This window comes from Rhipicephalus microplus, chromosome 9 (genome assembly GCF_043290135.1).
Source record: "Rhipicephalus microplus isolate Deutch F79 chromosome 9, USDA_Rmic, whole genome shotgun sequence".
NCBI classification, from domain to species: domain Eukaryota; kingdom Metazoa; phylum Arthropoda; class Arachnida; order Ixodida; family Ixodidae; genus Rhipicephalus; species Rhipicephalus microplus.
The window spans coordinates 95448908-95474030 of NC_134708.1; the positions used below are offsets into that span (position 1 = coordinate 95448908).

At 42.9% G+C, this 25123-nt stretch overlaps 1 protein-coding gene across 8 annotated transcripts in view; it reads right to left on the reverse strand.

Moving 5' to 3' along the window:
* LOC142772023 (uncharacterized) overlaps nucleotides 1-25123 on the reverse strand; it is a 107902-nt gene that overhangs the window by 75734 nt on the left and 7045 nt on the right. For 4 of the 8 annotated variants that reach the window (XR_012886252.1, XR_012886254.1, XR_012886253.1 and 1 more), the window contains exons 2-4: nucleotides 12438-12574; nucleotides 12296-12363; nucleotides 7072-7146 (exon numbers count right to left, since the gene is read on the reverse strand). Coding sequence is in view for 2 of the 8 variants with exons in the window: in XM_075874096.1 (XP_075730211.1) it covers nucleotides 7072-7146; nucleotides 12296-12363; nucleotides 12438-12574 (280 nt within the window). In the remaining 6 variants the exon portion in view is untranslated. Of the gene's footprint in view, nucleotides 1-1754; nucleotides 5761-7071; nucleotides 7147-12295; nucleotides 12364-12437; nucleotides 12575-25123 lie in introns of those variants that run through there. The other 4 variants (XR_012886250.1, XR_012886249.1, XR_012886251.1 and 1 more) reach the window with 2 other exon arrangements.

Sequence of the window (25123 nt, forward strand, 5' to 3'; positions counted from 1 at the left end):
AATGGTCATTTAAATGTTGACACTGCAGGCATCCTTCGGTATTCTTCCGGTTACGCAACTCGCAAGCGACTTAGTAAAACGATAACTCATTTACCTTCACGAATTAACTGCTACGAGTATTCGTTCTTCCCTAGAACTATTGACTGGAATAGCCTGACAAATGATGTCGTTTTAGAAAAGAATCTGTCATTGTTTGAAAACAGCAACGCCTAAACCACCCCTACACATTGCATTGTAATATTTGTCTTATTGTAAATATTGTGTTAGTCTGTAACCCGTATTCTACGTGTTACGTTATTATGTGTTATGTTACTCGAGAAATATGTTGAGGTAAGCGTTTTTGAACCTTCACCTTGTATACTCACATCGTGCGATTTATTGGTGTTTTCATTATTTCTTTGTATGTACCGATTCTCGAACATTTTTCCCACCCTGCCATGATCTTTCAACTGAAAGATCGCAGTATTTGTAAATAAATAAATAAATAAATAAATAAATAAATACCACCGCTGTTTTATCGAGAGAAGGGTGGTTGGAGTTCACGTGGAAGCTAAAGCTAGTGTGGTTTGGCTCTCAGTACACCAAGATTAGCAGCGAATTTCCCATGTTTGTCACGAGGACATTAAGAACAGCAAAGAGTTATTTTGCCGTTCCACGGTGAACTGAATGTTCGGCTTAACAGAGTTCAGATAGACTGTGAAGGCGTCTACGGCCGAAGTTTCCAGGACGCATGCCTAAACACTGATTGACCCACCAGAAAGTATATTCGTAGTGATGCCAGCCTAATTCAGTGCTCTTGCTTCCACTGCTTTAATCACGAGGTTTTTTGTTGTTACAGAAAAAGATGCCCCCTTCGCTGTACCTCTCAACTCTATAGCATACTCCAGTACCTCTACTGACGGAGAAGTACGTACTTCTTAGGTAAAAGTTCAATGTACCTTGAGTCGGACAAGAAAATTGAAACCTTCGAAAAAAATGGGCACAGATTACGTTTCACGCACGAGGTTCCCCATGATAAGATATTGCAGTTTCTAGATCTTAAGTTACCTTTTCGCGCAGATTACCTATGCTATTCCTACTTTCCCCGTTCGAAGAAACCAATCTTCGACTACTCTTCTTCGCATTCTAAAGTTGTAAAATCGGGTATTGCAATTAACCTTCTCAATTCTGCTGTAATGAAATCATGTTTCCACAATATGACACGTGTTTGTTCTAGTCAAATATTTTGGTTGCGAGAGGCAGGCTTTCCGTTCAATGTCCTCATTTTCGCCGCTCAGAAGGTACTGCGTATGAAGAAAGGGAAGGGATGCCCCTTAAAGTAGACAGATAAACGTCGTAAGTTTGCGGTAGTCCCATATGTGCACGAGTTTTCGCATAAGATAAAAAATGCGCAAAAACATTTAACCTCGACGTTCTGTTTTCCGCAAGTGGAAAACTGCAGCAAATGTGTTCTCGAATTGACTTACAAAGCAGAATGAAGGCAGGTCTAGTGAAGAAAGGTTGTGGTGTCAATCATATCAATTCTGTCGCCAATTGTCGATCTAATGTCATTTATTGTATTCCATTGTCCTGCGGCAGGTTGTACATTGGGCAGACTGGGCGCTGCTTGAATGTTCGCCTACGAGAACACTACAATGCGCTGAAATCACACCCGGAAATACAATTGTCCGCCCACTGCAAGAAGTGTGGCTGCGTGCCTGAATTTTCGCGCACATTTGTCTCATACAGCCATCATGACATGAAAACTAGAGAGATTGCGGAAGCCTTTTTTTATTAAAAAGAATATTGATAGTTGTGTTAGTTCACCGTCTATATTTAGTTATTTTATTTTTATATATTTATTTGATACTGTCAACCCCGTTCTTGGGGTCATTACAGAGAGGGTGTCACAAAGTACATAACGTTCGCACAAAAAAGCAAAATTCAAGAGCACATATAAATACGAGATGAATAACCAGCAATAAAAATAAAAATTAAACAACAGTGACTTCACACATAAAAACAAACGAATAAATGCTGACAACAGAATTTAGCACGCATCACTACAAAGAAAACTGTTCAATGCATTTTCAAAATCCACTGATGTTGTTTGTTGCACAACACCATTGGGTAAACTATTCCACATATCTATTGTGTCTGGGAAAAAGGAGTGGCGGAAAGCATTCGTGCGTCTGAAATAACGTTGAATTGCTCTACTATTATTAAGACGATCACATCGCCTTCCAGAGGGCTGAATATATAAATCCTTATTTATCTTTGTTTGCCCGCTTATATTCTTAAAAAGAACTATGAGGCGTTGCTTTCGCCTGCGATATTCCAAAGACTCAAGCTCACAGGACTTTAACAAAGCTGTGACTGAGTGTGTGCGTTGGTATCTACCGCATATGAAACGGACTGCTATTTTTTGTATTCTTTCAATTTTTGTTTACAACACCTTCTGGTGAGGCGACCATACAATACTAGCGTATTCTAATACAGAACGTATGAATGTTTTGTAAGCAGTTAGTTTTACATCTGGTGTGGCATGTTCCAGTTTTTTTTAGGAAATACAGTTTTTTGTTTGCCTTAGAACAGATGTTATTGATATGCGAGTGCCATTTCAATGTGTGCATAATACTAACTCTTAGGTATTTCAAACAATCGGCATTATTTGAAGGGTGACTTCCAATGTGATACATAAATGACAATTCCCGCTCACTAGAGTGAATATGTGTGTATGACGGCTTGCTATAGTTTATTTCCATGTCCCATATTATACACCACTGATATAATGCCTGTAAGCACCTGTTCAGATTAATTTGCTCACCTTCGCAAGTAACTGGGGAATGAATCAAGCAGTCATCTCCAAAAAGTTTCATTTTAATGGGGGCCTCTACTGACGAACGTAGATCTTTAACAAATATCAGAAAAAGAATTGGTCCTAAAACAGATCCTTGGGGACCGCCCGAGTACACGGCCAATGGTCTTGAAGTGTAATTTTCAATTTTTACAGCCTGTTGACTTGCGGATAAATAGGCCTCTATCCATGTTAATACTTATTCGCTTATTCCTGATCTTTATCCTGATATCCCTCTTATCTTGATACTCTTATCCTCGTATCCTTATATCACTGTTAGATTGTAAAATCTCCTTTCTGGACGACACCTGATTAGTGGTACCTTCTCCCCAGTTTTTCCTTTTCTCATCTTTCTGGTATATAATTTTTTCTCTGAATAAACTGAGTTGCAGTCTGCGCTTGTTTGTGGCTTCTCTTGTGTCCCGTTGGTTTGCGCTTCCAATTATTTCATTATGAAATTTTACCAACTAGCCCGCCTGTCAACCTTTCTGAAAAGTTTAACAGGGCGGCACAACTCGTGAACGCTCCGGCTCAAATTTTCGTTACACTCTGGCGCTTGACACGCTGTAGCCACTGCTCGATGAATGAAGGAGAGACGAGAACGAACGACACGTGGCGTTAATCTATGCATAGAGGTGCTGGGAAAGTATGCTCAGCGGAACGGCTGCTGTTTGCTACGTGATGCGATGCAGCCAAGGAAAGTCTAATTCATTGCTTTTCCGTGTCCCACTCCTATGCCTAGTAAGTTTTCTAAGGTGACTGTTTGACGATGTGTAATGCCCTCGAATGTATTCTCGGGTTCAACGCCAAAGATACTGTCACTGTCGAGTGTTTGAGGTCCAGAGTCTATTATTTAATGTTCACTTGATAATGTACCTTGAGTCGACTGCTTTGGCCTCAGCAGGAAAATGGATGGCGGAGAAATGTCTTTGACGTCTATATCGTTCGTTTTACATGTGAGAATAAAGTGCGTTGCAATTTTGCCCGGCCGCCATGTCAACTATACATCCCTCAAGTTCTCAGGCTGAGCATTTCTTTCGCGACTTCAAGTTTTTTTTTTTTACGTGTGCAGTTTTTCAACAGCGGAAAGTACACCCTCTTCCCAGTAGTAGTTACGATACTTCGTGAAGGCCGAGTAATTCAATCAGGACCTCGGAAGGTGTTTGAGTTGAGCTTAATTCTTAGAGTTTTAAATAAACACTAGAGGGAACTCTAGCGCTAATGTCTAAAGGAGCTTCAACGCATAGCGCTTCAGAGAGCATAGAAATTACGGGTATGACGTGGCTTTTGCCTAGAATTCGTACTTTAGGTTCGTTCTGGGTTTGCGCGGCTTGAAGCTGCTTTTTCACAAAACAACAATCGAAAAATTTTCGGCAGTTACGGCGCATCTCAACCTTTTTAGGCTTACCACTTTATATCGGGTCACGATACAAAAAACGGTTCGATATTTCCTTCGAAACAAAACCAAAGCACAGCAATAAAACGAAGTCAGAAGCGCGTTCACCGCCCTCAAGCACGAAGACTGGGCAAATACATGTCATAACAGTAGTGTCCATGGTTGCTGAACGATCGCAGCGACAGTGTTCACGCTAGTTAGTTTTAGGAGACTCTATGGCCTAGTTAGTACTGCTCTATCTATGACTTCGATTGTATAGTTGTTATTATTCGTGCTTTTCTTGTGAATAGACGAAATTCTTTTATGTGTGTGTATTTGCTTTATCACGTCTTCATTTTTTAGGATTTTTTGTTTTCTCTGCGTGCATCTGTAACTTTTAACAATTTTGCCCAAGTAGTTCTGCTGTGTTGCCTTGTCCTTTCCGGCTATAGTACAAATCACTGAATAATGCTGTTTTATTGCCCCTATGCATTTTCATTGCTATCCGAGTGGCTACAAAACTTCAACGACGTAATCTATGCGGCTATTCTTAGATTTCATTATTTGGCTCGGCGGAATTCTTTCGCGTGCTAGAATTCAATTTTCGGCACACTAAATATTCACATGTTAGTGCCACTGTGTAAATAAAGAATAAACATCGTTATTGCCAATTTTTCATTTTGAACTTTCGTGCAAAACAAGCTAACATGTGAGCTTACACTAAGACATACTCTTCAAGCTGAGTCATATAGCTTGCCACAGACCACAAATAATTTTATATACGTAATAGCTGTGCGAGCCTCTATGTATACATTATTTAGCAAGCTTTCTGTGAGCAAATTTGCTTATTAAGGTCGAAGCCCCAACATTTTTTGATAAAAGCAGAATTTGACCATTGCCTTCAGCGGCCTCTACATGAGTGATGAGAAAAGTTGCGTCACCACACATCACCATAACGTCACATATAGCCAACTTTAGTGGCACCACATCTGTTATCGCAAGTCATTTTTACTTTGCGCTGCCTTTGTGATTAGGGGGCTTATTGCGGAGGAAGCGCGTATTCAGGTGACAGGCTTGAAACTTGCCATGCCTCCTTCCTGGAGGAAGCCCAAGGCCAGCTTAGGTGCAGCAAGATTTAGGCGGCGGGCACGGTAAGATCAACAGATTGACTGACATAAAAACGAAGATCAATTTCATCTTCGATTACGTTTAGGCAAATGCGTGAAATATTATGCGAATATTCCCTGTGTAATTACGCATTAATCGACAAGAAAAGTTTTGCCTCATATCAATGCACACAATGATGACATTGACGTCAATATTTTTTTTCGTAAGAGAAAGACGTGGGAAAAACTAGACTTCGTTTTCGTGTTTCAGTTTCGGAGAACGCCGAGGAGTGACTGGTACCATTTATGTTCATGCGTGCAGTTTGGGCTGTAGATGACTGTACTTCGTGGTGCAACCTCGCTGAACTTAGCTTCGCAATCTTTTCTTGGGTGAACTCCGATCGCCGATCTTTTCACACGGAGATCAAAATATATCAAAGGACCTGGTAATGAAGAATTCAGAAAGAAAATGAACTCACAGCTTTTATCGGCGAAGGTTTTTGTAGTACACATGAAGCAATTTTTATGGCGTTTATATGCACTCATGCTTTTTACAGTCTTATGGTCATATCGTCGGAATGTTTTTTTTTTGTTTTCGCAACGCTGTATGTTTCGCAAGGACTTTGTGAAACAGCAGTTTTTTTTTAATGCTTTGATACTCCTTTTTGAAACGTTATGCTCAGAAACAAGAAATAGGCCGAAGGTAGTTGAAAAGCTTGAGGTACTATTTATTATATTTGCCAAAAACAGATCAGGAAGGATTCAATATGTTTGGTCAAGTTTGAGTGTGTCAATTCAATGAATATTTTAGAATGTCGAAGCTCTATGTTATATTTTATTCTTGTGCTTATATTGAAGCCCAGCACAGCCCTCTCCAGTACGCATAATTGTAGAGTAATAAATATCTTAACAAAATTAGGCGTTCGGTGGCACTGATTCAAGTAATCTTTTAGCAGCATTCGTCCATGAATATTAATTAGCGTATTTTCAAACACGCTATTTTCTACATTACTAATAATATTTAAATCTTAACGTCCAAAAACCATGATATTGTATGCAAGACATCTGAGCACATGGGCCTACAGTTTTTTGCTTCATACATTTTGTTAAAACAATGTTACAAAGGCAATTTAAGGAAAAGCCGGCGTCATAATCAATGTGATCACCAATGAGGTGCAATCGATTTCGAAATGTACTTTCGCTCGTGCCCATTTCTTTTTTTAACATTTTCAGATAACATGATCATAGTGCACTCGCTCATTCCTTGTTTAGAAACCTAGACGCGGTGGTCTATTGGCTAAGTTACTCGGCGGCTGCATTTTCGATTGAGGCGAAAATGCTTTAGGCCTGGTTTCCCAGATTTTGTGTCCCGCCAGAGAATGCCAGGTGGTCAAAATTTTCAGTGCCCTCCCCTATGGCGTCTCATAATTATATGGTGGTTTTGAGGCAATAAACCCGGCATATTAGTAATTACTCGTTCACAATTGCATTCACACATGATTATATTGCAGCCCTTGCTACTGCGTAACATTTTGTTCACTTCTAATTTAGTTTACCAAAAACATTTGCTTGACTAATTTTGAGCAATATTTAGGATTGACTTGGAGTATGCGCTAATTATTGCTTGTAATCCCTTGACATACTTTTGGCGGGTTTTTTCAAATTGCTGCCCGACGTAATTTTCATTTGCTTGATATGTGTTCAACGAAACATTGAAAATTAGGTTAATGGTACAAACCTAAACGAATACATACCAGGATATCTGATTCGGACTTTGACAACAGCGCATGAGCTGGTTGGGGCCTCGTAAAGCAATATTTCTTCAAATGCTGTTCATAAATAAATAAATGTTATTTAAATCCTTGTCAAGGAAACTTCTATAACGCTAGGAAATTACATTCACTGCGAGTGCATGTATCTGTGAATGCTTGTTATAGAGTAAAACAACGCACAAAACTCAATAAGAACACCCAATAAGAAGACAGCACTCAATAAGAAGAATTCATGCAGTCACAGGAATGTTCACATGCTGATGTTTCAATGTGAACTTCAAACTTAAAACTTTTTCCTGCATAATCTCTTCCATATTTACCTTATGATGATGAAATAGTGATAATATATTTGTGAAAGAATAACTTATAAGAACGTTATTAACGTAAATTTATGTATTTTTCACATTTATTTGAATTACACGGCGCTTTTTATTGCAGCTGTATGTTCCAATACTGATGGTTCTAAACATGCCTGCCAGCATTAACGAGGTAAAGATACGTTCGTAATAAATTTACCTTCGGTATACCCACGACTATAGTGACTGTGAACGAGTACCAAAACATCAATTTTTCGATGTAAGCATCCGGATATCCTGCGTAACAAATGCCGAGAAAATGCATGAATATCTTATAGCACCGCCCTGCATCGCCTTGTTGCAGGTGCTCCAAAGCCACAGTTAGGTGTCTTGTCTGCGTTTCAAGTACTGTAGGAGCCACACACAGTTATAGAAGAATACGACGTGTTACGTCGTGGCAATGCGCATGGCCCACGTTCCCACTTCACAAGGGTCATTCGGTGGGCGACTCAGGTGGAACGCCATGAATAACGGATGCTGCCACCTACGCTGACCGACTGATGCTGCCTCGACATGACTGCCACCTCGATGTCCCGAGTCACTCGATCAACCATGTTGTATTAGCCACTGCGGTTATCAGTAAAATGATTGCTTATTATGGCTTAGAACCTTCGTGGCTCTTGCTGTAATTATGGGCAAACGTAGCGGGTCCATACCCACTGTACTTACGATGCGCTCACTCATCAGCTGCTGAAAACTTGGATCATCGCAAAAACTGTTTGCCTGTAACGTTCACTTCGCTTGTTTGAATGGCATCTCACGTCCTTCGTCATGTTGCTACATGCATGTAGACATTTTGTGGGACGATATGCGTGCGTGCCTGACGAACAGGACGAAGAGTTGGCTCTGTTCGGTCACTGGTCAGCTGGTCATGCCGCCTTCGTGATAGGTGATGATGGCGGGCGCCTCAGTGATGTTGGTCTTTCGTACGAGGACCTGTCTAAAAACTTTGGCACCAACCTAGCCTAGATCGACTTGGAGACCTTCAGGTCCGAAAACATTCACGCCGTCCTCACACTTTCTGCCCTGTACTCAGGGAACTTCCAGTCAGCCAGCTCAGAACAGCTGTGTGCCTCGATGTCCGGCTCGTTTCAGGAAGCCCTGCTCCTGGATCCGTCGTCTGTACACGCAAAAACGGAGAGCATCTCAGGGCACGACGAGGATTTTGGCGAGATGTCCATCTGCTAGGAAGAGCCGTTCTTCTCACCCGTCAAAAAGTGTGGGCCCCCGTTGACGAGTGGACAGGTATTCGTTCCTATTTTAGAAAGTTTGTGAAAGATTTCGCAATGGTTTCTCGACCACTCACTGTCTATTTGAAGAAAGACGTGACTCTTACGTAGGGTTCCGCTCAAGCTGCTGCTTTTTCTCACCTCATTACACTCCGTACGATACCACCCATATTGGCCCGCTTTGACTCATCCGCTCTGACAGAAGTCCCAACCAATGCTACGGGGGTATCGGAGCCATCCTAGCCCAAAGCCAGTGGGGACACGACTGAGTTATCACCTACGCTATCCTTCTTCTCACAGCTGCAGAGCGCAACTATTCCATTCCAGTGAATGCCTTGCTCTTTCTTGTTTGGTCAGTCACGAAGTTCCGCCCATATTTATATTGCACGAGTTTCTCGGTAGTAACGTACCACCATGCGCTATGCTGGCTTTCGTCACTGGAGGATCCTACTCGCTGGCTTCGACACTGGGCTTTGCGACTGAGATAATATAGCTCGTCACGTGCAAGTCGGGATGGCGACATCAGGACACAGACTGCCTGCCCCGCTGACCGGTTGATGACTGGTCGGTGACGAGCAATGCTATGATGCGTCCTTGTGTGCTATACTCGAACGTCTCGAATCGCCATTTTCTGACAGGTCCCATTGCTTAATTGGCCTCCACGAAGGTATGAAATAACCCCAGAACTTCTACCCAGTTGGACCACCCCAGCTCCTCCTCATTCCAAAACACCTTCGCTCGGCAGCTCTCCACGAACTTCATGACCTTCGAATCACCGGTCACCTTGGTGTGTCACGCATTATGACCGGATTCGCTGACGCTTCTTTTGGCCAGGGCTTTCACGCTCAGTCAGAAGATACGTTGCGCCCTGTGAGAAATGGCAGCGCCGCAAAACACCGTTGACGCTTCCCGCCAGACACCTTCAACTACTTCGCGTTTCGGCAGCAACTTTCTTCCGCGTTGGCTTGAACCCCCTGGGCTCTTTTCTCTTGTCTTTTTCTGGTAACAGGAGAATAGCTGTAGCCACAGACTACGCCACGCGCTACACCATCACGCGAGCGCTTCCAGCGAGGTGCGCCACAGATGTCACCGACTTCCTCATACACGACGTGATTTTGCAACATGAAGCTCAATGGCAGCATCTTACAGATCGTGTCTGCACCTTTCTATGAAAAATTATGGCTGATATCCTACAGTCATGTGAAACGAGGCACAAGCTCCCTACGTCATACCACCCCGCAGACAGATGGACTCGCAGATTGTCTGAATCGAACACTGTCAAACATGCTTGCGAAGTATGTCTTCCAACCACTCTGACCTTGCCTTGCCATACGTGATTTTTGCATACAATTCTTCTCGCCAAGACACTGCCGCTTACTCTCCATTTTTTTTCTGTTGTTCAGCCGAGAACCTACACTACCCCTAGATACAGTCATCCACTCTACCATAACACCGACCAACGAATATGTCCTTGACACTATGACTCGGGCTGCCAATTCACGTGAATTCGCCCGCGCTCGCCTTCTGGCCTCTTAAAAAAATCAATGGCGTTTCTACAATCAAAGGCACCACAACATGCACTTTTTACCCAGTTCATTGGCCCTGCTGTGGTCGCCAACCCGTCAAGTCGGCTAGTCGTAAAACCTTTTTTTCTCGCTACACAGTTCCATACCGAGTCCTTCGGGAGGTTACTCCTGTGAGATACAAAATCGGCCCTGCTGACTGATCACCTTCAGCTGCCCCAAAGACCACCGATATCGTACACGTGGCACACTTGAAGCGTTACCACACCCCACTGACGTCGACATCTAGATGCGCCAAGACGGGCCTTCATCCACCGGAGATTACGCTACATGGATGTTGACATTTTGTGGGATGATGTGCATGTGTACCTGACAAAAAAGAGAAAGGGTTGTTTCCGCTCGCTGGCTGGTCAACTAGTCACGCTACTGCTGCTGATTTGAAATAAATTTCATCCATAGTCTTGTCGATATGGCATCTCTTTTGTCCGCAAAACTGTGTTTGAAGCTTCCCAAAACAGAACTTAACCAACGGAACGGGCTTAGAAACCGAACACTTGCCAAACGCTTCAGAAAAGCAGTGTGCCATAACGCAGAAACGAAAACAAAAGCCTGAATGCTACAGTCGGTGGTCGAGAGCGAGCTACTAAGCCATTATGAGTGTGTCAAGGCCATAGAAGAGTCATGAGAAGAATTTTTTTTCGTACAAGCAGCCCTAATAACTGATAGAAAGCAGCTGATTCCAGGAGAAATCGACACAGAACGTTCTCCTAAGGGCAGCTCCACTTGATTGCGTGAAGCACTTGGCGTATTTGGTCAGTGGACCGAGAGAATGAATAAGGCTGAGTGAAAAGGGCAAGGACGTCAACCGAAAGAAAATTTCCGGCTTGTGGAAATTCATTTATAAAATTACCCACTAATGTTCTAACACCTCGAGTAGGACAGACTTGCCGGCAGTGTCTAGTAGCCTTCACGTAGCGGGCGCAAGCGCGTAAAATGACACTTGAGCCTCCATGATGACGCCACACGCAAGAGGCTTGGCATTCGAAGATTCTAGGTGGAGTAGCTTCTGATGCGGGCACAGAAGAAACCTTGGTGGATTGGTCAACCAAAAATAATCAGAAAAACTGTGTTTCCCAAACAGAATTATGAGGGTTTACCGACCACTATTGCCAGCTCCATTACAAAACACGTCACATTGGTTTATGGTGGCTCCTGTGATTTCGATATATCACAATGAAATTCGTGGATGGCTGCGTCATAGCACTCTATCTAGACTTTGTTGTTATAACGGTGTGCATTCATTTTCGCGCTTCCATTTTTTATATCACTGGAGAAAATTTGCCTCCTGTTCTTCCGATAGGCCCACTTCTTCCAGTCAAAATCCTCTTGGCGCGTGTCCAGAGTACGTTGTGCTCACATAGCGTTTGCGCGACCCGAGCACAAACGTACATTTAGGTGACTGAGCGCGAGCACGCATTGCACAATTTCGATAACATCGTGTCTCCCCTCTGATCCCTTCATGGGTGGCCAAGTGATAGACGCCCTTGTGAAAAGGCCTACGCTGTCACGCTATCGAAACTCACAGTATGAAAGAGAGGCACACACTTCGAAATTCGCAAACATTTTTCGCATTATGAAGCGGAGAACGTTGCAACATATAGAATGAAGCTCTCGGCAAAGACGTGGTGATGGTCGCTAATGTGAGTGAATTCTCGTACCAAGAATTGTCTCAACGCATACTGAGAAAATTACTCTTCTGAACTTTCATTCGTACGGCAATTACTACTATAAACAAAAGCTTTAAGTTGAATGTTGTAAAGTATTGCTATGAATAAATAATATATGAACCACAAGTTTTGTCATTATGAGCTTGGGATCTGTCACATATACGTTCTGCATCATCTATTGATGTGTCGCCTTCGACACGCTACTCCCTGACAAGTCAACGCAGGGTCTAACAATCCTTGACTTCCCAGATCCATTTAGTCAGAGCATATACCTGTTTTTAACAGATATAGTGAATATTCTGTCACGTATTTCTAACTTCGTAAGCAGAACTTCACCAACGGTTTAAGAGGTATACATATTTCTAGGATACCTCCCGGATAGATGGTCATGCGGTCTCGCAGCAGCTTGAAGAACTCTCCCTGAAGCTTTCGAGTTTGCCTGTAAATAAAAAAAAAGGTTTCGTGCTTCAGAATAAAAAACTCAATTGAATGAAAAAGCCCAATGTCTCTTACCTTTTCTTGTGCACTATCATGGATCTATTGAACCTAATATATCTATTGTTTATAAAAATCATAACGTCCACTTTGCAGAGAATGTCTTTTGTGTAAGTTGTTCTGTATGTCCATATTTGTAACGATGTATTAACAAACTGAAAGGAGAGTACACTTAACATTAAAGACCTGTCACTGACTCAGATTGCTGTGTCTTATGCGAAGAAGGAAGGGAAGTGCACTGAAGAGATCTCCCAACAATGGGAAGGCGTTATCACTAAGCACCAAAGCATGATAACTTGACACATCACTAACAAAACTGAACTAGCAAGTATTTCAAAATGAACCAGCATGCGTAAGATTTTAGATATAAGAAGGTACAGTATGGGAAGAATAGAACACGCTCAAAAGAACGTACGAAGGTCAAAAGTGCGGTGAAGAGACAATCGGGTAAATGCGATAACCAGATATGTTCTCTAGGAAATGAGGAATTCATGAATAAATAGAACCTTTATTCTGAAGAAAAGGGTGGCTCTAGGCTGTATTTGGAAAATTTGGGAGGAAGACATATTTAGGTGCACAGCGCGAGGATATGAAGATAACACCAGTTTGCGTTAATGCGTTGCAGTATACATTCTAAGAGTCACTATGTCCATGCCAATCTGGCTAAGATAGTTTTCGTAGCCGAGAAACTCTACAATACCATTGTGCAGTGCAACCAAGGGCAACCAAGGTGACAATGGCGGAACTGGTAGTATAAAATGATGAAAGTTCCTATCATAAACAACCAAATAAACAAGGAAAGCTTTAAATAGGGGTAGAGCTGGTGGTGAACATAATGTGAAGGCGGATGTGTATATATAAGCAGACAGATTTTTCTCTGAAAGTTGACTGCGAGGTTTACGAAGTTCCTCTTCACTGTTAGCCTACTAAAAAATTTTGAAAAATGCTATCATTGTGATGCAATGAAAGGAGACCTCAGGGACATGAAAAAGGCCTGGCAAATCAACTGGCTGTTCATCGTGTAGAGGTTTTTTACGGAGGTACCTAGTTTCTAATTTAGGTATAAAAAACTTGCCAAACCATGTTGGTCTACTGGTTAAGGTACTCGGTGGTGTTGGTGATGAAAAACTTCATTTAAAAAGTGGCTGCTCAACCGCAGGTTACGGAATTGAATCCCGGCTGCGGAGGGTGTTTTGGATGGAGGCGAAAATAAGGCCCATGCGCTAAGATTTGGGTGCTGTTTAAAGAACCAAAGGTGGTCGAAATTTCCGGAGCCCTCCACTATAACGTCTCTTATATTCGCATGATGGTCTTGAAATGTTAAACCCCACATACTATACAATCGATTCTTGAAACAAATATTAGATTTCAGCGCCTGGAGCTATGCATCGTCAGTTCGACAAGCTAGTATTTTTACAAGAGCATCTCCTAAACATACTTTTACGACAACGATCCAACTTCCTAAATATCTCTTTTTTTATTGATTCAAGCTCACATTTTTTATAATTGCATTCTGAAATTGATTCCGGGGAAATCTCTCTAATACTTTTACTGAATTTCTTCAAAGTAACGACGCTCACCCACTGCTTTTTCTTGGGTACGCAGCTTTTCTTTATCAGAATAGCTTGCCCTCCAAGCCACAGGCTCCAGTGAATTTATTTTATTATGGTGTACACAGCCATTCCGAGATTTTACGAAGTTGTATTTGGTATGGCCAGCGACATATGTGCGCACAATGCATATTTTTTACACAATGCGAGCGATTCTTTTTGATTATCTTCTTGTCACTTACACACAGCTTGCAGAAAAAGAAGCCATTCATCCTACACTAAAATAGAGATGACCTTTTGTCTACAATAGAGCTTTGGGTAACCACGTGTGGCCTAACAAGGGTATGAATAGGGTAGTGATGGTGAAGAAAAAGCACAAGGTACGGCAAAGTATAGCTGTTTAATAGTATTGCGGTAAAGTGACAAAAGAAAATGAGGGCAATGAGAGAGCTGAACCTATAGTATCGTATCTAATAGTGTAGCGAAAGAAAGTAAAACAGAGGTGAATGTGATGAAGGCATGAAGAAGAGGAGCAAAGGCTGCCACTGATTCACAAATAAAAGTAAAATTTGTCGCCATGTATTCCGATTATGCTGCGCGTTTGAAACGTCACTACACGTTCTGCCATGAATTCCTGTGTCGCTCAAGTTGGTGATTTATTCCTTCAGCGTTCACCTTGTGTCCTACTGCACGCAGTGCGCATGTATTTGTAGAACGGTTGCCCACTGTTTTCAGATGCACTTACCGAAAAAATCAAAGGTTTAGTTTAACGCTAGGCAACGCAAAAATGCAAGGATAAAATAAGTCTGAGACAGCCACTTATTTCTACAAGAGAATCATGGAGGCAACCTTATTATCGAAATGCTGAAGGTCACCACCACAACTAAACAAAAAACTCAGCAGATCCGTGTCATACCGGAAGTCTACGTCATGCGAAGCAGTAGGCTCATAGCACCATGCCACCATTTTATTCATTTGAGTAAAGCGTTGAAAGTTCTACCGCCTTCTTTTTCCATTTTGAGTTGTTATAGATACATCGTTGGCAGGCCCCTAGCAAGAATTTGTTTTTTGTGGGTGTTCGTGTGCCCACACTGAATGCCTTGGCTGTTTGAAAAGCAAAAGCATAGGAGGAACGGTAGGCACCTAGGACTCTCCCCCTCCCCTCCAAAAGAATACAGGAAGAATCGTACTTTTTTTGGATAAGTCGATTATATATATCGCAAACAGGTATCCATAGTCCGCCGCATTGACTTTTATTACGCCATAGCACAGCTGCAAGTTTCATTCAAATGATTTGCACGCTACGGTGTCATGATGTGCAAACCATATATAAGAAGATGTTTCACTGTATTTCACTTATCTGTGCAAAGGTGCATAATAGCTTGGAGAATAACAAGACTTTAATGTAATCGAAACAATATTTCAATAGTGAAAACCGCATCCACAGTTCAGATCGACGAAATATGACGCCCTTATGAAGTTGTTCTCGTACACTGTTTCTAGAACTGGCATAGCTTTGTGGTAGAATACTTGCCTGCCACGCAGAATGCCTAGATTCAGTCATAGCTTTAGACAAAATTTTCAATGCTTCCGCACCCTTATTATAACCCCGACCGACACCACTGCCGAGCTCTGCCCATATTTTTTTGACACAAGCTCCGTAATATAGCCCAAGTTTGACGGGATACCCTCTGGCAAGGGACATACTTATCTGCAAATAAACTAGTACTCGTCAAAGCTGCAACAAACACCCTTTTTGTTGCAGATTTGGTGGGTGTTAGTTCAATTGCATAAAAATAAAAAGTTCCGTAATGCGATCACGCATAGAGCTTTGAAGTTACGTGATGGTCGTTCTAGGTTTTAGACGAACAGTTAATCTCCCGTGGCTGATACCCCACATTCTATGCACGGCCTAAAGTCTCCCATTCATAGAGCGACGCTAAATATATAGATATACAGAGTATTTCAAGAAATATAGTCAGTATTCTTTAAAAACCACAGAAAGGAGGTATCTGGGTGCTACTTCTGGTATATATATATATATATATATATATTATATATATATATATATATATATATATATATAACCACAAGAAGCCCCCAGATACCTCCTTTCTGTGGTTTTTAAAGAATATATATATATTCGGTGCCTCGGTACCCAAATCGGGAGCACAGTTCGATATGCTTGTGTCCAAATTTGTTCTAGCACAATGAGGATGAGTTGCTTTCAAGAACCCTTGAAAAGTAGTGCCGTGTGTCTATTCATTCGCAAAACGAGTGAACAAAAATGACTGAATACGGCACGAGCGCTCGGCCGCGTCCTCGTGATAAGTGCACGAATTTTTCTCAGTTGTAGCGTCAATGACATCGTCTATAGTACATTCGTTTAACCGTGCACGGAGGATTTGTAGATCATATTGAAAGTCAATTAGGTCTGATATTTTGTTGCACTAAAATCTAAAGGCTTCTAAAGATCAGGAGTGCGCAAATGGGTACCAGCAAATTTTGAGACAACCACTTACTTTTTAAATTCATGCATTTTGTGCGTTTGTTTTTAAGGGCAGGAGTCAAATATTAAAGTTCTGCAGTCTTTTTTTTCATTTTTCTCACACTCCGAACCCCGCAATATATATATATATATATATATATATATATATATATATATATATATATAGATAGATAGATAGATAGGATGGCATGGTGGTTGAGTTGCCGTAGCGTTGCATATAGTCCAGTAGATCCCCCGTGAGCGGTCACAACGTGGTTTATTATGACGTTTCGGCCTAGAGCCTGGCCTTCATTAGGATTAATCCTGATGAAGGCCAGAGGCTAGGTCGAAACGTCGAAATAAACCACGTTGTGACCGCTCACGGAGGATCTACTGGACTATATATATATAAATTTTTATATATATATATATATATATATATATATATATATATATATATATATATATATATATATATATATATATATATATATATTGATACAAAGTATCACTACCAGGAAAAACAAGGGAAGCGTGGGCAGACAAGGAAGACGACGTTGCCTCCTCTGCGATCCCCCTGAGTGGGTAAGAGCCATGGCGGTGATCATCACCATTATACTGTGATCACGGACTCAGGGCCCATTAAAACCCCCCCATTAAGTTACCTTAATTTGCGTAACAATTTGGTGGAAGGTGCTGGGTAGGACGAACTCATAAAAGGGAGCTTCACTACCAGGACTTCGTCGCAGCCGTCGCCTCGCCGGACTTCCATCTTCGCCGATCGTAATGGTCCAAGAGCAGCCATCCAACGCTTGGGTTCCGTGCCGTACTACAGAGTGCCACCAAACTTCGGCGGGACCTCAGGAAAAGCAGTCGACGTGTGGCTCAAGAACTACAAGCGGGTGAGCAGAAGCAATGGCTGGGACTCGAACGAACAGCTCAATCATGTCGTATTCTCGTTAACTGACACCGCCCTTATGTGGTACGAGAACCACGAGGACATTTTCACGACTTGGGAACGTTTTGTTGAAGAAGTGCAGAAGTGCTTCGGTGATTCGGACGCAAAGAAGAAACGCGCAGAGCAGACATTGTCTCAGAGGACACAGCTTCCAGCAGAAACATGTACGACATACATTGAAGAAATATTGAAGCTGTGCAAGATCGTGAATGGGAGGATGTCTGAAGAAGGCAAGGTTGGACACGTTCTCAAGGGTATAGCCGAAGACGTGTACAATTTCTTAATTGGGAAAGACTGCTTGAACTCCGTGTCTGACGTGATGAAGCACTGTCGTACATTTGAATCCCTCAAGATGCGACGAATTTCTTCGAAATTCGGCCGCCTGTCCAACGTCCCCACTGTGGCTAGTGTTGAAACAGTGCCGCCTAACGACCTAGCTTTGACCATACGGCAGATCGTTAGAGAAGAGCTGCTTCGATGTCAGCAGAGCTATCATCGCCCCAGCGACTTTCAGGATGTGTACGTAAGCGAACCAGAACGTGTGCGGACTCTTGTTTCTGTTCCACCATGGCAACCATCGATCAACGCAACAGACGCTTATGAATATCAAGGCACACGGCAGGCTGGATTTCCCCGTCAACCACCTCCCAACTACGAATGAAGTTTTCGCCCACCTGTTTACCCGAAATCGCCTCCCTACAGGGGCCCCGAAGGACGGTACCACTATCCCATGCCTTCCGAGAGGAGTCGTTACTCTGAGCAACAACGTGCCCCTCGACCAAGTCCGGTATGCAACAACTGTGGTGTCCCGGGTCACATCGCACGTTTTTGTGACCACCGCCCATATCAGCGACAGTCTTGGCACATGTCTCACTAACCTTTCGATCATCCGCTCTCCACGTCACAGGAACCACGCGCACCTACCGGATCACGCTACCCCTCGCCGGCCTCTGATCGAAGTTTGGCACCACCACCAGCTCCCCGTGCTCCACGATCACCATCGCCACGGCGACGCGCACGTACACCGCCACCGGAAAACTAGTCGGTGCGGCCATTGGGGGTGAGGCCGCGAGATCACAGGTGCTATCTACAGGTATACCCCTGTCAGCGTTTATGTAGAAGAACAAAGTTCATGTAGTTGTCGATGAAGTGGCTACTATGGCACTTGTGGATACAGGCGCGACAGTCTCGGTGATGAGTGTAAATTTTAAAAACCTGCTGGGACCAAAAGTGATGTTTTGCCTGAACCGTGAGGTGACATTTCGTGGTGTAAGTGGTGACGTGTTGTATCCGGTGGGATATTGTACTGTGGACGTCTCGCTCTGTGGCAAGGTGTTTTGCACAGAGTTTGCGGTTATTCCGCGGTCTACACATGACGTTATCTTGGGTATTGACTTCTTGTGTGAGTGTGGGGCAACTGTAGACTGCAGAAGTGGGCATCTTTCTATACACGGTACTTTCCCAACGGCGCTCTTGGAAAATTCCCGTCTGGAGGAATGCATCTTTTTCGTCTCCGTGGACACAGTCGTTCCTGCATTTTCTGCTGTGTGTGTTCCCGTGACGTGTTCTAGCAACAACTGTGGCACGTTTGACGCCACGCTCGAACCGATTCCCTTGGCATGCCTGAAAAAGAACATTCTCATTCTCCATTGCATAGTGCCAGTCGTTGATAGACGCGCATGTGTGTGGACAATGAACAGTTCCATGGAGCCTGCAATTCTGCCAGGCGGCATAAAACTTGCAGTATTTAGACCCGAATCATGTACGACTCTGGTTGCGCTTCTTGATGCTACAAGCCAAAATGAACATCTAGGCTTAGAAGGTTCAGAAGATGCCCAATTGCTACAAATGGTCAGCAAGTCACTTGACCAAAGCGAACGCCATACACTGTTCGACGTTCTATCCAAGCACTCGAAAGTGTTCGATTTTTCTAAAAATAGCCAAAGGCCCTTAATCCCAGCGTCCCGGATACGTCATCAGATCCACACCGAGTCGGCGCCTCCCGTTAGGCAGAAACCTTATCGAGTGGCACCATCGGAGCGCAAGATCATCAACGAGCAAGTCCAAGAAATGCTGGAAAAGGGAATAATACAGGAATCGGCAAGTCCGTGGGCTGCACCTGTCATTCTAGTGAGGAAAAAGGATGGTACGTGAAGATTTTGCGTTGACTACCGCCAACTGAATTCTGTTACCAAGAAAGACGTTTATTCACTGCCACGCACCGATGACGCTCTAGACTGCCTGCATTCCGCGTCCTACTTTTCATCTGTCGACCTGAGATCAGGTTACTGGCAAATTCTGATGCACGCAGCTGACAAAGAAAAGACGGCATTCGTTACGACCGACGGACTTTACGAGTTCAACGTTATGCCATTCGGATTATGCAATGCTCCTGCGACATTCGAAAGATTTATGGACTCTATATTGCGTGGTTTAAAATGGCATATATGCATGTGTTATCTTGATGATGTCGTAATTTTTGGACGTACGTTTGAGGAGCACAACACTCGCCTAGACCTCGTGCTAAGCTGCATTGAAAAAGCTGGCCTTGTATTGAATTCGAAAAAGTGCCACTTTGGCGAGCGACAGACATTGGTGTTAGGACATCTCATCGACAAAGATGGCATTAGACCTGACCCACAAAAGACCGCGGCCGTGGAATCGTTCGAGCGTCCTAAATCTGTGAAACAACTGCGTAGCTTCATCGGGCTCTTCTCGTATTTCCGCCGGTTCGTACCCAAGTTTTCACATGTGGTTCACCCCCTGACGAGCCTTCTACGCAAGAACAGCCTGTTTCAGTGGACCTCCGAGTGTGATGCCGCTTTTCGCAAGCTGAAGTGTTTGTTAACTTCGCAGCCAATACTTCGGCACTTCAATCCTTCGTCGCCCACGGAAATTCACACAGATGCAAGTGGCATCGGTATCGGTGCCGTTCTCGTTCAGCGTTCTGACAAGAAGGAACACGTTGTGGCGTACGCAAGTCGTTCTTTGAGCAAGCCTGAACGCAACTACACAGTGACCGAACAGCCTAGCGGTAGTCTTTGCCGTGCAACGGTTTCGCTCATACATCTATGGTCGCCCGTTCACTATTGTCACAGATCACCATTACCTGTGTTGGCTGATCAACCTTCGTGACCCATCCGGCCGCCTCGCACGATGGGCCATTCGTTTGCAAGAACATGTCTTCACCATCTCATACAAGACTGGCCGTCTACACGCTGATGCGGATTGCCTCTCTAGAATGCCGCTACCATCGACAGATTGTGAAGCCGATAACTTTGACCACCTTATCGCTTCTCTGTCGACTGGCTTTCCTGATGCCGTGACTTTCGCCGCTGAGCAGCGTAATGACCCAAGCTTAAAAGCTCTCTTCCCTGGAGCGAGAAATTCATTAGGCGAAGGCCGATTCTGCGTCCGAAATGGTCTTCTTTACCAAAGAAACTTGTCCACGACGGGCGCCCGCTTTCTGCTGGTCGTTCCAAACGTCTGTTCTGCGTCTCAAGCATGATGACCCCACCTCTGGCCATCTAGGCACCGCACGAACACTTAGTCGCACGAAAGAGCGGTTCTATTAGCTGAAAATGAGCAAAACAATGCAGAACTACGTGGCCAGATGTACGCAGTGCCAGAGCCACAAGCGGCCCTCCTCGTGTCCAGTTGGTCACCTGCAAACGGTAAAGCCTCCCGGTTCCCCTTTTGAAAAGGTTGGCATTCATCTGATGGGACCATTTCCACGCTCCTCAAAAGGTAACCGGTGGATAATTGTATGCGCCGACTACCTGACGCGGTACTGCGAGATGGCTGCCTTATGCTCCGCCACGGCTGTCCAGGTTTCGGAGTTCCTGTTGCATTCAGTCATCCTCCGACACGGACCTCCTCACGTGATAATAAGTGACCGTGGACGACAATTTACCGCTGATATTGTCGAATCATTACTTCGTTTGTGTGCCTCCAAGTTCCGACACTCAACTGCGTATCATCCGCAAACTAACGGTCTCACCGAGCGCACAAATCAAACGTTGATCAACATGTTGTCAATGTACGTCGCCTCTGACCACAAAAACTGGAATGAAGTATTACCATTCGTCACGTACGCCTTCAACACGTCGAAACACGAAACGACAGGCTATAGCCCTTTCTATCTGCTCTACGCTCGCTCACCTCGACATACGCTGGACACTATCTTTCCTTTTGTCATCCATGACGATTTAACAATTGCGGAAACCTTGTGTCGTGCGGAAGAGACCCGTCGACTTGCCTGCTTACGTACACTGGCAGCGCAAGAGTCATCCAAAACTCGCTACGACAGTCAACACAGGCATGTAACCTATGCCCCCGGTGATCTAGTGTGGGTGTGGACCCCAATACGCAGACGTGGCTTGAGCCAAAAGCTACTGGCACACTATGCCGGCCCTTTTGTGATACTCCGTCGTGTCAGCGAGGTCAACTATGAAATCGCACGTGTCACCACTAGTGGCCGACGTTCATGCAAGACGGAGGTGACGCATGTTGCCCGCCTGAAGCCGTTTTCACGAAGGATGCAAGAATTACTCGCCCAGAGGGCTTCGTCTGAGAGAGGAGGAATGATACAAAGTATCACTACCAGGAAAAACAAGGGTAGCGTGGGCAGAGAAGGAAGACGACGTTGCCTCCACTGCGATCCCCCTGAGTGGGTACGAGCCATGGCGGTGATCATCATCATTATACTGTGATCGCGGACTCAGGGCCCACTAAAACCCCCCCATTAAGTTACCTCAATTTGTGTAACAATATATATATATATATATATATATATATATATATATATATATATATATATATATATATATATATATATATATTACAGTTGGTAATTTTTTCATCCACTTTTCTTTCTTCTTATTTACATTCCATTAATGTTAATAACTTCCCCTGTACATTCCTTGGCATTACTGTCTGTTATATCTCATTATTATTGTGTTAAAAAACACGGAAAAAACGAGCCCTTAGGTATACACTTCTTTCCCTTATATATATATATATATATATATATATATATATATATATATATATATATATATATATATATATATATATATATATATATATATATATATATATATATATATTTAATAAAGTGGCTGGGTGAATAGCCGTCCTGGTAGCTCAAGTGGTAGAGCATCCAACGCGTTATTTGAAGGTCACAAGTGCGGTTCCTGGTCACGGCAGGTTATCTTTTTACCCACTTTTCTTTTTTCATATTTACTTTACAATTCAGTCTTATACCTTCTCCTATACTTTGTTTAGCGTTATTGTCTGTTACTTCTCATTATTATTGTATCAAAACACGAAAAAGCAAGCCCTAAACTATACACTTCATTCTCTTGTTAACGAGGGTCTCGTACTGGCAGACTCGGTGCATTTCGGTTGTATACGAGAGACCATTGGTCAGATGCTGGCTCGTAATAAGTTCACGTGCTGCGTGATGGCATACATGCTCATAAATAGTGTGCCACACTCACCTGAATGGCTACAGGTGGCGCTGACTGACCCTCCCACGTTTGAATTCACTTATATATGCTAAATAAATTGGCTCGGAGAATAGCTGCCATGGTAGCTCAGGGGTAGAGCATCGAACGTGTTATTCGAGGGTCGCAGGTTAGGTTCCTGCCTACGGCGAGTAATCGTTTCAGCCACTTTTCCTTCTTCACAATTACATTAAATTCGCTTTAATCACTTTCCCTTTACTTTCCTTGACATTCTCGTTTGTTAGATCTCATGAATAATGCGTTTTGCATACACAGCATACACTTTGTTCCCATATATATATATATATATATATATATATATACATATATATATATATATATATATATATATATATATATGTATATATTTATATATATATATATATATATATATATATATATATATATATATATATATATATATATATATATATATATATATATATATATATATATTCATTCTACGTCAAGTAACCCAGACTTGGCACTCGACCATCACAGATTCTCTCGATGAAGTTACACCCTTTTTGTATACATCATGGTGTATTGCAGCCAAACAATTTTGCTCGAAGAAGTCTCCAAGATCGTGGCGTCCCCTCTCAGATCGTTTACTTTTCCAAAATATGCACTCTAGAAAAATGCATATAAAATTCATATTTGTTTGCAGAAATTCAGAACAGTGCTGGAGCTACTGTGTCTTTCGTGTCCTTCTTGTCTCTGTGTCGTCGTTTTGTTCGCGCGCTATAACTATCGTCATCGCCTACTAAAGAGGTTTCGTTGAGTTGTTTTGTACGAAAGAGGTTTTGTTTATGATACTTCCAAAGCATTCATAAATTCTTGCGTTTACCTAGCACCTAAGCGTTTTCAAAACCCACACAAGTGTTCAGAGTTCGCCATTTGTGTATGCTTGCTGGAATTCTCTCTAAGAAATGTTAATATTATTCTGGTTTCAGGAAAGCTGACTTTAGGACAAAGATGTTTAGGGGCAAAATGGACTTTAAATCTTCCCGAAAAAATTGAAAATAGCCAAATTATGCGACTTTTCGAACATTCAACCACATTTTACTTACTGATGCGTTTCAAGAAAAAATTCTCGCGATGCGGTGCTCGTTTTGCCACTCTATGGTTAAGCAATTAAGAAAGTCTAATCAAAATACTTTTTGTTTTAAGAAAGAAAATAATTTTTGAAGCCGGCCTACAGGACACCGCTTGCGTTCTTTTGCTGCCACTTCCCCGCAAAGCCTATGGTCGTTCCTTCGGCTAACGCTCATCACAGGAAGCGACTAGGTACCAGATGAATGTAAGCGGCTTGTGATTGCTCGACAGTCGTGTCGCTTCGATGTCTAGGCCACGAGTATTGAGTTTGCTTTACGATGTGAGCTTGCTTCGCGTGCCCGATTGGAAGCGCAGAAGCAGCGCAGTAGCTTTCAGTATCGTTGGCACATGATGTTACAGGGCTGTCTGCACAACCAGTGCACGTAAAGAAAAGAGTAAACAATGTGCCTTATTTGTGTCAGTTTCTGTGGCCCAAATGTTCGGGGTTCTTTACTACAGTATCTCGAATATTAGTTATGTGTACGGACATAGTTATTTCTCAAAGGACATGACATTCCTTGAAGAGGACATGATCTCCTTCGGAAAGAAATTAAACTCGCTCTTTTTTGTTCTTGCCCGTTTTGCTTTACTATCTGACTCAAGTTCACAAGCTTCATAGAGAACATATTGACTCGCTAATTTTCGGTCATGGTTAGCTTTCGTCGTATGTTTTGTTCTTTTTCAAGGCGAACTGCATCTTTCCCTTGAAAGGCGAACACGAAATTCGAGAGCTCGGAATGGCATAGAAAAAAGCTCACAGCATGTCACATCGCACCACCCCACAACCCTCTAAGGAAAAATAAAAGGACCCTGTCTCCTTCAAAGTTGTGCCGATCATTTTTTTTTTTAATCATGAACTTTCAGTTTTGGTTTTGAGGGTGTCTTCGAGAGGTTAGAAAATTAGCCATAATTTTTCTACTGCTTACGGTTACAAACAATTAGTTCGCATAACGTTGCCGTACAAAAAAGTCACCTGGTAAGGCCAAATTTAAAAAACAATAGTGTTCCTAAACGTGGTATTTAAGGTAGACAGGGCTCAAGTATGACATATTCGACCTGGTACACTGTTGCTTCGTGCATCAACTTTTATTGGTTTTCATGATATT